Raw genomic sequence first — 13,997 nt, forward strand, 5'->3', positions numbered from 1 at the left:
ACCCGGGCACAAGGTTTCATAGCAGCTCAGATAGATGGAGTTCAATGTCAAACTCGAACTAAACTGTAATGTTTCAATTTGAGTTGACCCAACCTGAAATGAAATATTTTGTTTTCCTATCAGAAAATCCAAATGTCAGCAAACTTGGAATCTTCCTGTGAAAAACTTTGATTTTTGGAAACTGTTATCCATCGAATTACCAGTTTAAATCCTGGTCCTATATTCAGAAAATCCATCTCCCCTTCAAGGCATTCAAAGATAACTTCCAGATGACTGCTAAAAAAATTAGAGAGCATGCTTTAAAAAGGTGAGTTGTAAATGGACTTACAACTCTTTTTAGCAAAGCTGATTTCTCCCCATTATCCAGACTACAGCATTCAACTTTCACCTCCCTAACCAGACTAAGGGCTTGTCTGAACTTACAGCACTTTGGTTACAATGCTGTAAAACTTAGGCCTGGTCTACACTGGGGTGGGGGAGGGAAATCAATCTAAGTTACGCAACTTTCACATAGCTGAAGTCGACATGCTTAGATCTACTTACTGTGGTGACTTCACTGCAGTAGGTCGACTGCTGACGCTCCCCCGTCGACTCCACCTGCGCTTCTTGCTCCAGGGGAGTACCGGAGTTGATGGAGAATGCTCGGCGGTCGATTTATCTTCTTCACTAGCTGCGATAAATCAACCTCCATTGAATCAATCGCTCCGGAGGTAAGTGTAGACATGCCCTTAGTAAAGACTCTACCTAAGCCAACGGGAGGGCTTTTCCTGTTGGTGTAGGTACTCCATCCCCCTGAGAGATGGCAGCTATGTCAACAGGAGAAACCCTCCCATCGATATAGCACTGTCTACACGGGGAAGATTAGGGTGGTATAACTATGTCGCTCAGGGTGTGGATTTTCCACATCCTTGAGCGATGTAGTTATATCAACATTAGTTGGTAGTGTAGACCAAGCCTAAGCCAGGTATTCAAATCCACCCCCATCCACACACCAGGCTAAGGAAGGAAGTTCAGAATATTAATCTTTCTATTATTTTCATTCTAGGTCTCCCAACATCCATCCAACTGCAGCTAACTAGATCCTACTCTGCTGAAATAGCTACCTTCTACCATAACTACTTATATTCAGTTGTAGAAAGTCCACCATTTCCTTCTCAACTCAAAGCAGATTTGGGCTATAGGCATTCAGATATCTATACTATTTGACAAACTCTTGTATAGCTTCCTAGCGCTATAACTGTTTTCCCTCCCTCAAAACTATAACAAATAACTCTTCTAGCTCCCAACAAGCTGGCTCCATTCTTAAACAGGGTTCCAAGGAAGCTGTGATCGCATCATTTTGGTGACTAATGGGGTTGTATGTAGAGTGGGAGTCAGCAAGCCCTGTGGGGATGAATGTTCTTGAAACCCAAGTGCTTGTGATGGAAGACCATTACTTTTATTTCAGTACACCTACAGGCCCTAGCCACTGTACAAACACAGTGAGAGGTGGTCCCTATTCACAAAGCTTACTATCTAAATAGACTAGACAAGATAGAGGTTGGGAGAGGAAACAAGCAAGGAATTGACATGACATGCCAAAAGACAAGCAGCAGATCAGTGTCCGCTGGGAGCAGAATCCTGGACTCCAGTGCCCTATTGACAGGATCTAATGGCTTTTAAAGATTTTGTAGCTGCGGAGCTCTGGGTCTTGTATGCCTATGTAAGGAAAATGGACTTATTGCTGAAAGTACTGGAATTCTGTTAATTCCATTTACAAGAAATATTTAATATGGTGGTTTTGTTTATTAAATTGTAGGTGTGAGCTTCACAGTTAAGCTGAACAATAAGGGACACAGCAAATGTTTCAGTCAGTTCTGAAGTACAAACCTAAACATTTTAATTTTTAGAACTGAAATAAATAATGATCAAATCGGTTTCCTGGAAGCAGAAAGTTTTGCTTACAATCCATCCGATTAATCCATTGTAGATGACAGCTCCTTAAATTACTGACTCAGACTTTCTAATGATACCACAAGTCTGAAGACTAGACTTATTATAAGGCTATTATTTATGTTTTAATAACAAAGACACAAGCTACTGCATTACTCAACTTTTACAATGACAAGCATAGTTCAACTACTTTTCGGCATTCTAATTTCAGCTTTTGATCTAAGTATAGATAAGAAACAGGGTTATTCACCATTGCCAGAGGTCTGAAAGCATGGTCTCCTCAAAGTTAGTAGGAACTTTTCTCTAGATTGTAACTCAGCATGCAATACTCTTATTTGCTTATTTGGGTTTTAAAGCACCACATATCATACCCTAGGCATGTTGTTTTTTCTAGTGACTAAATTTTAAATTTTGAAATCGCCCTGCACATTAAACTTCAATAACAACCTCCCTAGCCCCAGCCAGCAACCATTATCCAGCTCTCAAAATGTCTATGTGGCCTTGTCTACATAGTTTTTGTACTGGCATAACTGTTGATTAGGGATGTGATTTTTCTTTAAACTGCTATAGTTATACTAGAACAACCTCTTGTGTGGATGCACTTATGCACAAGTATAAAGGTGCCATAGACCAGTATAGCTTGTTCCCTTTCCCTTACATAAATAACTACACTGATATAAGCACCACTATAACTGTGTCCACAGTGTGCAGGAGGGTCATATAATTAAAGCAGTACAACTTTTGTGTTTAGACAGCTCTAAAAATAAATGACCAACACACTCTAGCCTTCCTCCACTTTAAATTTATTATCTTTAGTTACTGGCAAATCATCCTACTGTCTTCTCCTGGAAACTCCTCCCATGGTCCTAATTCTTACATTGAAAAACAGCCGCTCTAGCATCAGAAGCTAGGAACTAATGTTTACAGAACACGAAGGAAGTTCCAGGTTGTAATTTGGCAGACTTCCTCTATGGGGATAAGTTTAGCAGAAGCTGTAGAGGCGTGTGTCTCTGGATTAAGTTTAGAAGTGTGTGCAACAAGAGTGATGTCATGGTGGGAGTCTGCTATAGACCACCGGACCAGGGGGATGAGGTGGATGAGGCTTTCTTCCGGCAACTCACGGAAGCTACTAGATCGCATGCCCTGATTCTCATGGGTGACTTTAATTTTCCTGATATCTGCTGGGAGAGCAATACAGCGGTGCATAGACAATCCAGGAAGTTTTTGGAAAGCGTAGGGGACAATTTCCTGGTGCAAGTGCTAGGGGAGCCAACTAGGGCGCTTTTCTTGACCTGCTGCTCACAAACCGGTAGAATTAGTGGGGGAAGCAAAAGTGGATGGGAATCTGGGAGGCAGTGACCATGAGTTGGTTGAGTTCAGGATCCTGACGCAGGGAAGAAAGGCAGCAGGATACGGACCCTGGACTTCAGGAAAGCAGACTTTGACTCCCTCAGGGAACAGATGGCCAGGATCCCCTGGGGGACTAACATGAAAGGGAAGGGAGTCCAGGAGAGCTGGCTGTATTTCAAGGAATCCCTGTTGAGGTTACAGGGACAAACCATCCCGATGAGTCGAAAGAATAGTAAATATGGCAGGCGACCAGCTTGGCTTAATGGTGAAATCTTAGCGGATCTTAAACATAAAAAAGCTTACAAGAAGTGGAAGGTTGGACATATGACCAGGGAAGAGTATAAAAATATTGCTCGGGCATGTAGGAAAGATATCAGGAGGGCCAAATCGCACCTGGAGCTGCAGCTAGCAAGAGATGTCAAGAGTAACAAGGGGTTTCTTCAGGTATGTTGGCAACAAGAAGAAAGCCAAGGAAAGTGTGGGCCCCTTACTGAATGAGGGAGGCAAGCTAGTGACAGAGGATGTGGAAAAAGCTAATGTACTCAATGCTTTTTTTGCCTCTGTTTTCACTAACAAGGTCAGCTCCCAGACTGCTGTGCTGGGCATCACAAAATGGGGAAGAGATGGCCAGCCCTCTGTAGAGATAGAGGTGGTTAGGGACTATTTAGAAAAGCTGGACGTGCACAAGTCCATGGGGCCGGACGAATTGCATCCGAGAGTGCTGAGGGAATTGGCGGCTGTGATTGCAGAGCCCTTGGCCATTATCTTTGAAAACTCGTGGCGAACGGGGGAAGTCCCGGATGACTGGAAAAAGGCTAATGTAGTGCCCATCTTTAAAAAGGGAAGAAGGAGGATCCTGGGAACTACAGGCCGGTCAGCCTCACCTCAGTCCCTGGAAAAATCATGGAGCAGGTCCTCAAAGAATCAATCCTGAAGCACTTAGAGAGAGGAAAGTGATCAGGAACAGTCAGCATGGATTCACCAAGGGAAGGTCATGCCTGACTAATCTAATCGCCTTTTATGATGAGATTACTGGTTCTGTGGATGAAGGGAAAGCAGTGGATGTATTGTTTCTTGACTTTAGCAAAGCTTTTGACACGGTCTCCCACAGCATTCTTGTCAGCAAGTTAAGGAAGTATGGGCTGGATGAATGCACTATAAGGTGGGTAGAAAGCTGGCTAGATTGTCGGGCTCAACGGGTAGTGATCAATGGCTCCATGTCTAGTTGGCAGCCGGTGTCAAGTGGAGTGCCCCAGGGGTCGGTCCTGGGGCCCGTTTTGTTCAATATCTTCATAAATGATCTGGATGTGGGTGGATTGCACTCTCAGCAAATTTGCGGATGATACTAAACTGGGGAGTGGTAGATACGCTGGAGGGGAGGGATAGGATACAGAAGGACCTAGACAAATTGGAGGATTGGGCCAAAAGAAATCTAATGAGGTTCAATAAGGATAAGTGCAGGGTCCTGCACTTAGGATGGAAGAATCCAATGCACCGCTACAGACTAGGGACCGAATGGCTCGGCAGCAGTTCTGCGGAAAAGGACCTAGGGGTGACAGTGGACGAGAAGCTGGATATGAGTCAGCAGTGTGCCCTTGTTGCCAAGAAGGCCAATGGCATTTTGGGATGTATAAGTAGGGGCATAGCGAGCAGATCGAGGGACGTGATCGTTCCCCTCTATTCGACACTGGTGAGGCCTCATCTGGAGTACTGTGTCCAGTTTTGGGCCCCACACTACAGGAAGGATGTGGATAAATTGGAAAGAGTACAACGAAGGGCAACGAAAATGATTAGGGGTCTAGAGCACATGACTTATGAGGAGAGGCTGAGGGAGCTGGGATTGTTTAGTCTGCAGAAGAGAAATGAGGGGGGATTTGATAGCTGCTTTCAACTACCTGAAAGGGGTTTCAAAGAGGATGGCTCTAGACTGTTCTCAATGGTAGCAGATGACAGAACGAGGAGTAATGGTCTCAAGTTGCAATGGGGGAGGTTTAGATTGGATATTAGGAAAAACTTTTTCACTAAGAGGGTGGTGAAACACTGGAATGCGTTACCTAGGGAGGTGGTAGAATCTCCTTCCTTAGAGGTTTTTAAGGTCAGGCTTGACAAAGCCCTGGCTGGGATGATTTAACTGGGACTTGGTCCTGCTTTGAGCAGGGGGTTGGACTAGATGACCTTCTGGGGTCCCTTCCAACCCTGATATTCTATGATTCTATGATTACTCTATCATGAGCCCTTCTTGAATAGGCTTACCTTGGTTCTCAAACTTTATTATGTTTCAACTGAAAGATTTGCTGCTTTCAAACAAAATGAACACAATTTTCTTACCATTAAACTGGTAATTTTTATAATGAAAATGTATAATGTAATGAAATACAAACTTTCCATGTTTCAGAGTAGCAGTCGTGTAGTCTGTATCAGAGTTGTTTCCCTTTCAGGTTTGATCATGTATATTGATAGTGCTCTATAGATTTACTATTCTGGCTAATTTAAAAATAGATGTGTGCACAAGTTTCTAAATTAAAAATGCCTATATAGTATAGAAAACAGCCAAAAAATAGTAGAAATTTCCCTAAAAATTGTACAATATACTCTTCAATTTCATACTATATAATACATTACACAGCCAAGTGAAAAGTATGATTAATGCCACTTTATGGTCTGTGAAAGGGAGGATTTTGAATGACTCAAACATGCTCTACATACCTCTTATTAGCTCATAAATATTCATGTCCATAAGTTCACATATTAGTGCAAGAGAGCCAGATTTTCTGTCACTGAAGAAACAAATAGGGTTTTTTTTTCTGAGCAAGAAATAAAATTATATTTGCATTTGTATACAAAGTAGACAAAAGTACTCCACTCAGCAAAAGAGTCAGTTTAATCATCAATAAGGCAACTTGTAGTTTTCAGTTTCAACAAACCTTTACGTAGAGAAACCTATTCAAATTGATTTATTTTTAATTTACAATGGCATTTTCCCAAACTTTTTGCATCCGGTCTCGTGGCAGGAAGCCTCATTAGCCTTCCAAGTACTGTATAGATTTTTACTCTAAGTATGGCACACTGATGCAGTCTGGAAGCTCCCAATAAAATAGCAAGATATAATATAGCCATAAAGTATTCACTAAAAATTGGTAAGAGGTACAAAAGCATTGTGCCATATCTAAAAATTTTAATAGTTGAGTTGGGCCCAATATTGTTCAGTCTGGCCAAAATAAGTCACATTTTTAGCTATGTCACTTTCTAAATTCTATGTTTTGACAGTGGCAGTTTTCTATGATAGTGGATTCCCTGTAACTTGAAGTCTTTAAATCATGATTTGAGGACTTCAGTAACTCAGCCAGAGGTTTGGAGTCTATTACAGGAGTGGGTGGGTGAGGTTCTGTGGCCTGCAATGTGCAGGTCAGACTAGATCAGTGGTCCCCAAACTGTTTACCTCGTGACCCCCCTTACCCCTGTCTGCACCCCCCGAGCCGGGAGTGATGCCACGACTCCAGGAGTGGGGGACGTGGACAGGGGTAAGAGAGCTAGGGCCACAGCTGGGGGACGGGAGACTGGGAACAGAGCCCTGGGTGCAGGGCCGGTGGTCAGGGCCCCCGGGGCCAGGTATCGCTACCTCACCTGGGGGCTGGCCTGGGCCCCAGCCACAGCCCCCAAACATCTTCCATGCCCCCTCATGCCCCACAGTTTGGGGACCTCTAGACTAGATGATCATGATGGTCCTGGTCCCTTCCAACCTTAAAGTCTATATTGGGAATGACCTTCAGAATGGTAATTGTTGTCCATCTGTGCTTTTTCATTTTGCCTGGCACTATGTACGTTGTGGAGTTGTGAAATGATTAAAAGCAGGACCCAGTCTATTCCACAATTGTGACACTCAAACATTGTACTCCAGAATCTGAGATTTTGGGTTTTTTTTTTTTTAAAAATGTTTAACCCTTGTGGTTGCAGAAAAACTTGTGAATATGAACAGAGAGTGTTTCCTGTTTGACTCTACAGGGAGCTGGAACATCTCCCTGAGAAGTGTGACCTACCTCATTATCTCAAAACGGGCCCCTATGGACTTCACAATTCTGCTGCTAAATAACTTGATGTTTTTCCAAGATGCCATGGAATTCATCATGTTCCTGCAGCTGGCAACTGACATTTTGTTTTATTTCTCCTTGCCCTGGTGGGACCTGTCTACGGATGCCTCTTGCTCTCCAATGTTCCTTTCCCAATAATTTGATTACAGTGCATGTTCCCTGCACTGTTCAGCTGAGCCAGGCAAAAAGGAATTGGGGAACCAGAAATGGAGTCCATCTTGCAGCAAGAGAGTGGCTGACAATCTGGGCTGCAGCTAGATCTAGGGAACTCGGGAAATGGGCTACTAAAGATGAATACTAGCTTTCCTCTTCTGGCACTTGTAGTGGGGAGTAGTTTCTAAGCTGGGTTGTCTGGATAACACTGCAAGGGCTGAGGCCTAGAGAATGGAAAAAGCCAGCCTGAAGAGCATAGCAAAAAAAAATCCTTGTAAATAATAATCAACAATGTTATGCTTGATTAATTTCAGCAATGAGCCATAGTGTGCAGTTGCATGGGGTGAGGAGGATGAAGGCAATAGAATAGAAGTCAGCTTTCCTACAGAATTTGGTCTATCTGTGCAACAGAGTACATGGAGCCTTGGAGGGAAGTAGGCATGAAGTCCTTCCCGTAAAACCAGAACATAAATTTATTAATTGCTTAAAATCTCTCGTCCCAGGTCACCTGTTTTCCCATTTTGTTAGTATGGATGTTATAGTTCATGTTTTGCAGCAATACTCTAAAGAAACTGAAAAGTGTAATTTAGAACTGTATCATATCTTTGCTTAACAAGAGGCATAAGGGCTTGGGAGAATCAGACAGATCTTCCAAAGATTTCCTTTTTGATGGAATAAATAATTGGTTAAATGCCTCCAAACTGTCTTTTGTCTTGAAAAGCTACTGAAAAATTTGCAAATAGAGGATACAGGAAGTAGGGGAAATAAATACACTGTACTTACAAAACCACCTCGTGTAACATAAGGATATTAGGATGTGGATTCAGTCGCCTCAGTGCTTGTATTTCTCGCAGACTATTCACTTGCTCGATACTAATGTGTAATTTAAAAAAGAAGTGAGAGTGGAAAACTAGTTTACAATTTAGGAATTAGATTGTGACTAAATCCCCACACAAGGGAGCAAGAATCTCCCCTCCTCTTATGTCCCTCTGCAAGCTACCCAAATCTGTGGTCCAGGAATGCAGAAGTAATTGGGGAGTTAATTGCCCGGGGCAAGGGGATAGGGTGGGAAATGGGCAATATCCTGGTTCCACTTCCCCTTCTTGCTGAACAGATTGGCTGACCCAGGAGAAGTGGGGAGTAATTTACTGTTGGTGTAGTCCAGAAGTAAATTATTACTTCGCAGCAGCAAGAAAGAAATCAGAGAGGAACTGTGACTCAGAAGTGCATCCAAGTCACAATAACTCTCACTGCTACTCCTGGGTTGGTGCATCTTACAGCTAAAGACTATACCTAAAGTCACAATCTAGCCCTGTGTAATCATTAGCATTCAAACTCAATTTAAAATTAATAACCACTAGTGTGAAGAACTGAAAAACAGTATTTTACTAGCTAGTTGAAACATAGTATTTAATTATGTCATTCATGCCTGGGACTCAATTAACCATTAGAAGTCCAGCTACAAAAACCGTTGGGGGAAAAGTCCATTTTAATGGGGCTTCAGTGGCCTTGCATGGACACTAGATATAGCAAATCACTACAGGATAAGCTTTTCCTTTCACAAGCTGATCAAGAGTTAACCAAATGCCAAAATCCTTATGAAACTAAGAAAATTATCCTGTACTAGCAAGATCAATTTATATCACTATTACCTATAGCTATAAGTGAACATTCCAGTAAAAGTGTAACCTCTAGCCATTCATAACTATCAGAGGGTCCAAGACCTAAGGTCACTTTAATGCAACATAGGGAAAATGTTTTCACAATCCCTCGTAAATATGGGAATGGTGGACATCTAAGTGCAATGAGTTGAACACACTCAAAATTTCTTAAACTTATAACTAGTATTTATTTTTGTTAATTTGGTCTCAACTCTACACACTTTTCTTTTTAATAAAAAAAGAGACAAAACTAAAACAGATCTCTGAAAACTAACATGATTGACTGGATATGTTTTTGGTCTCAACGCTTAATGTTAGCATTTCTGAATGGTCCTGAATAAAATGTTCCTAATTTTAATTCAAAATATGACCACAGTAAATTGATTTACATAATGAGGATTATTTTCAGAACCAAAGTAGTACAATTTTCATGTTTATTTTTAATCAATTTCAATATGCATTAAAAAAGGAAAATATATACTCAAAAGATCTGAACTGCCCATGTGAATTTCCATGATAAAATCTATTGCTGGAATCTGTTTCACAAGATACACTGCCAGTTTCAACTATCTGTAAATATAGTAATTTTACTTGGAGTACACTGTGCAAAACTGATTGACTCATCAATACCGGTTTACATGACAGGGCCAGCTACCTCATCATCTAATAAGATTTGATCTTGATAAACAAAACAAACTGATCATAATTTCAGTGAGACATAATGGAAGCCTGTTTTGTGTTAACAATTAAAAAATCCCAAACTCAGCATCAGCAAACTGGCATCTTTCCCAAATAAACCTATACATACAGCTAATTAAACAAATTCTCAGTTTTTAATATTTCTAAAACTGATTAGCCAAGAAATTTGTGTGCGTATTCTGAACATTCTGGACCAAATACTGGGTTGTAACCAAGCTGCACTCAGTGTAACTAAGGACAGAACCACTTTTACATACACCTTGTTCCTCCAGCTGTCCAGATCCACTGAGTTTATGGCTCCATTGTACTAATGGATCAGCACAAAGTGGCTACAGTATAAAGTTTATATTCAGAGGCCTTGGCTGATTAATTTTTTTTTTCCATTTAAAGGAAAAGGATGTGTTGGTAAACTCACTCTTCCTTAATATCTGCAGATCTGATTTACTTGATAATATGTGCCGCAAGAGAGCACTGAATCAAACCTGAATTTTCAAAGCCATAGATGCAATGTCAATTGTTACAAAAGTAACTCCCACTGAAATCAATAGGAAATGAATGTGTCTGAGAGCTGAACTTGGCCCCGTGCTAAAGTTATGAGTTGTGCACCTTGATTTTGATGAGAATGCTGCGTATGGGTGTCCAGTAAATCCCACTTTGCCATTTTCCTAATAAGAAAGAGCTCCCACTGTGACTTGTGTTGCCCACTATTAGAGAACACAATCAAATGTGAATAAAGGCAAATACAAAATACAAAGAGGAACAAAATCTATATAGGGAGAGAAGATAACTATTGTTACATGATCCACAATAAAAAATTTTAAACTGACAATGGATAACGAGGGTGTTCTTTACACCATCTTCTTCTACTAATTCATTTATGGCAGGAAGAAAATGACACGAGCATGTTCAGACATATTCTACTTTTCCTTTCTGGTAGGAATTAATTTACAAATATAAAACCAAGACCAGAGTAGTGACAGGAACAAATATTCATTAAACAAAGACCCCAGTCCTCCTCCCTCTCTAATCCTGGTCTCAATCCAGTTGACAAGCAGGTATAGAATTTGCTACAGTGAGCGACATCAATGGGTCTACTTGGTAGTAAGCACAATGCCAAATAATAATTTGCTATATGATCTGCCCCTCTGTTCCCCCTTTCTAACAAATGCCAACATATTTTTCAATACATTTGAACAAGTATTCAGAATCCTCTATTCCAGTGTTTCCCAAACTTGGGACGCCGCTTGTTCAGGGAAAGCCCCTGGCGGGCCGGGCCAGTTTGTTTACCTGCTGCATCCGCAGGTTCGGCCGATCGGGGCTCCGACTGGCCGCGGTTTGCCATTGCAGGCCAATGGGGGCTGCAGGAAGCGGTGCGGCAGGTAAACAAACCGGCCCGGCCCGGCCCACCAGGGGCTTTCCCTGAACAAGCAGCGTCCCAAGTTTGGGAAACACTGCTCTATTCAGTCTTAAAATTTATATTTATTCCCCAATAAATGTAAACAAAGTTTTCAGATTTTGGGCAATAGTATGATCAACTATACCTACCTCTCAAAATGCTGTTTCATTTGTTTCCATGCATAGTATTTTCCATCCCTAAGACTCTGTGTCTTCAGAACATCAGAAAATGTTCCCTCGCCTATTTTACCAATTGGTTTATATTCTAAAAACAAAAATATTTAAATTTTAAAATCTAAAAATAAGTTTTGTTGTAAACAGTAAATATTTTTATATTTATCGTTAGTTGATTTTCATTAAATTCTGTCTTTGCTGGGTGTTTTTCAGTATTACGCTTTTAGTTGTGGTTCACATGTCAAACATTTGGGAAAAAATTAAACTGAATTAGAGCAAATTGGGTTTTACTGCCCCATCCTACTGATGCTCGTATTACTGATCATATAATACATTAACACAGTCCCAGAGCACAAACTATGACTTCCCTGCTCTGTGACATGGTACCTCTGCAAATACAAGAGGCCTTTTTTCTGTCATAGCTAGGGCCCTACGAATTTCACAGCCATGAAAAACGTGTCACAGACTGTGAAATCAGCCCTCCTTCAGGAAATCTGATCTCCCCTGCTGCTGGGAGCCTGAAGCTCCTATCTGCTGGTCTGGCCGCGCTGGGGAGGGACAGGAGTTGTCCTTCCGCTGCACAGCCGCTCTTGGTAGTGAGATCAGACCCATCTCCAGAGGCAACGAAGAAATGAGGGAGGTATCATCATCCTGTCTTTGACCCAAACTATATTTCTCTTTCATTCGTAGCTTCCTCTACATGTACTTGATTGGTCCTGCTCCAATAATACTGACTGTTCCATCAGCTAGTCTTATTCATCCCCTCAAGTCCCCTCATTGCTTAGTGTCCCTCCAGATTCCGTCCTTGGTAATCTCATCTGCACCTATAGGTTCAACAACCATCTCCACCAGTGAGCTGAAGGTAAACCAATTCATGTCAATTTCATGCTACTGTTACTGCTGGGGAAGCTTATGAACAACAAAGAAAGCAGGCAGTGGAGTTATTCACAGAGAAGAATCCAAAAAGTAGAGACCAAGGGAGAGGTAAAGTAACAAAGACCTCTTTCCTCCCTCATACCCTCATGCCTGACAGCAATCAAAGAGGCTGTAGGTGACTTAGCGTACTGCAGCATTGCAGCTATGCTGCAGCAACACTGTAGAATAGACACATGCTACAGGAGCAGGGTTTTTTCCAATCACCTTCTTGAGAGGCAGTAGCTAGATCGACAGAAGAATTCTTCTGTCTACCAAATGGTGTCTATATGGCAGGGGTTCTCAAACTGTGGGGAGGTTATTACGGGGGGGAGGGTGTCACAAGCTATCAGCCTCCACCCACAAACCATGCTTCGCCTCCAGCATTCGTAAAACTGTTATTAATATATAGGGGAGTCAAACTCATAGGCTTGCTGTGTGAAAGAGGTGACCAATACAAAAGTTTGAGAACCACTGCTATATTGGGACTTACGTCGGCTTGACTACAGACAGGTCTACACTTAAAATGCTGCAGTGATACGGCTGCAGCAGTGCAGCTGCACTGTGGTAGTGCTTCAGTGAAGTGCTACTATGCTGAAGGAAGAGCTTCTCCTGTCAGCATAGTTAATCCACCTCTGTGAGAGGTGGTAGCAGAAGCCCTCCTAGCGACATAGTGCTGTCTACACTGGAGGTTAGGCGGATATAATTGCGTTGCTTGGGTGTGGAACTTTCACACCCCTGAGTGATGTAGTTAGGTCGACCTAAGTTTTAGGTATGGACCAGGCCGTAGGGTAGTGGAGCCATACCCCTTTCTCCTTGAAGCATCCAGTAGTCTTTGCAGGGGCAGGAATGACTGATAGCTCTTTCTACCATCCAGAAGCTGGATGGTGGATCTTTATATTTCAGATACCTACCAGCAGTAACCCAGGTGTCATCTTCAGTTCTTCTTTTACTAGCCAATCTTCATATCCACTCTTGCAATTAATGCTTCTTCTCTTATTAATATTTAAGATCTGCCCTTTCCTCATTACCAAGGTTCTCTTTCATGTCTCATGTTCATTACTGTGACCTTCCCCTTTACAACCTTTCCTCTTCTCCAGTCTAACAGTAGCACTTTGGATAAAATCATCACTCTCTCCTATCACTCTTATCATTTGCTCTTTAAGTTCCTTCTAAGACTCTCCCTTCTCTTCCCTCATGCTGCTCTTATGTTTGAAACACTACTTCTCTACACTAGACTCTCTTTAAAGCCCTGTTCTTCCAGAAATCTATCTTCCTTTTCATCACCAACACATTCTCCTTCCTCTCTCTCTCTCCTGAACTATTTTCTTTTATTATTTCTTGTCTGATTTAGATGGTAAGATCTTCAGTGCAAGGCACACGCAGGCCTGTTTATAAAATGCCAAGTGCACTTTCTAATGCTATGTATTAATATAAACAGTCCTTGCTCATGGAGTACTTTACAAGTCAGGAACAGAAACTCAAAAACCAATATAGGAAGGCACAAAAACCCATCACAAGAACACCAAATCAGGAATATGCTGAGGTCAAAATCCTGTTCAGAAGCCTGATTGCTAATATTTTATAATCCTGAACAACCATTGATTTAGCATGTTCAAACCTCACTATTGTA

At 41.8% G+C, this 13,997-nt stretch overlaps 1 protein-coding gene across 1 annotated transcript in view; it reads right to left on the reverse strand.

Annotated features, from left to right (window-relative positions):
• MOK (MOK protein kinase) overlaps window positions 1–13,997 on the reverse strand; it is a 35,499-nt gene that overhangs the window by 15,713 nt on the left and 5,789 nt on the right. Inside the window, 3 exon segments of the mRNA XM_038407977.2 lie at window positions 5,989–6,059; window positions 8,307–8,396; window positions 11,429–11,543. Coding sequence (XP_038263905.2) covers window positions 5,989–6,059; window positions 8,307–8,396; window positions 11,429–11,543 — 276 coding nt within the window.

Source organism: Dermochelys coriacea, chromosome 6, assembly GCF_009764565.3.
Source record: "Dermochelys coriacea isolate rDerCor1 chromosome 6, rDerCor1.pri.v4, whole genome shotgun sequence".
NCBI lineage: Eukaryota > Metazoa > Chordata > Testudines > Dermochelyidae > Dermochelys > Dermochelys coriacea.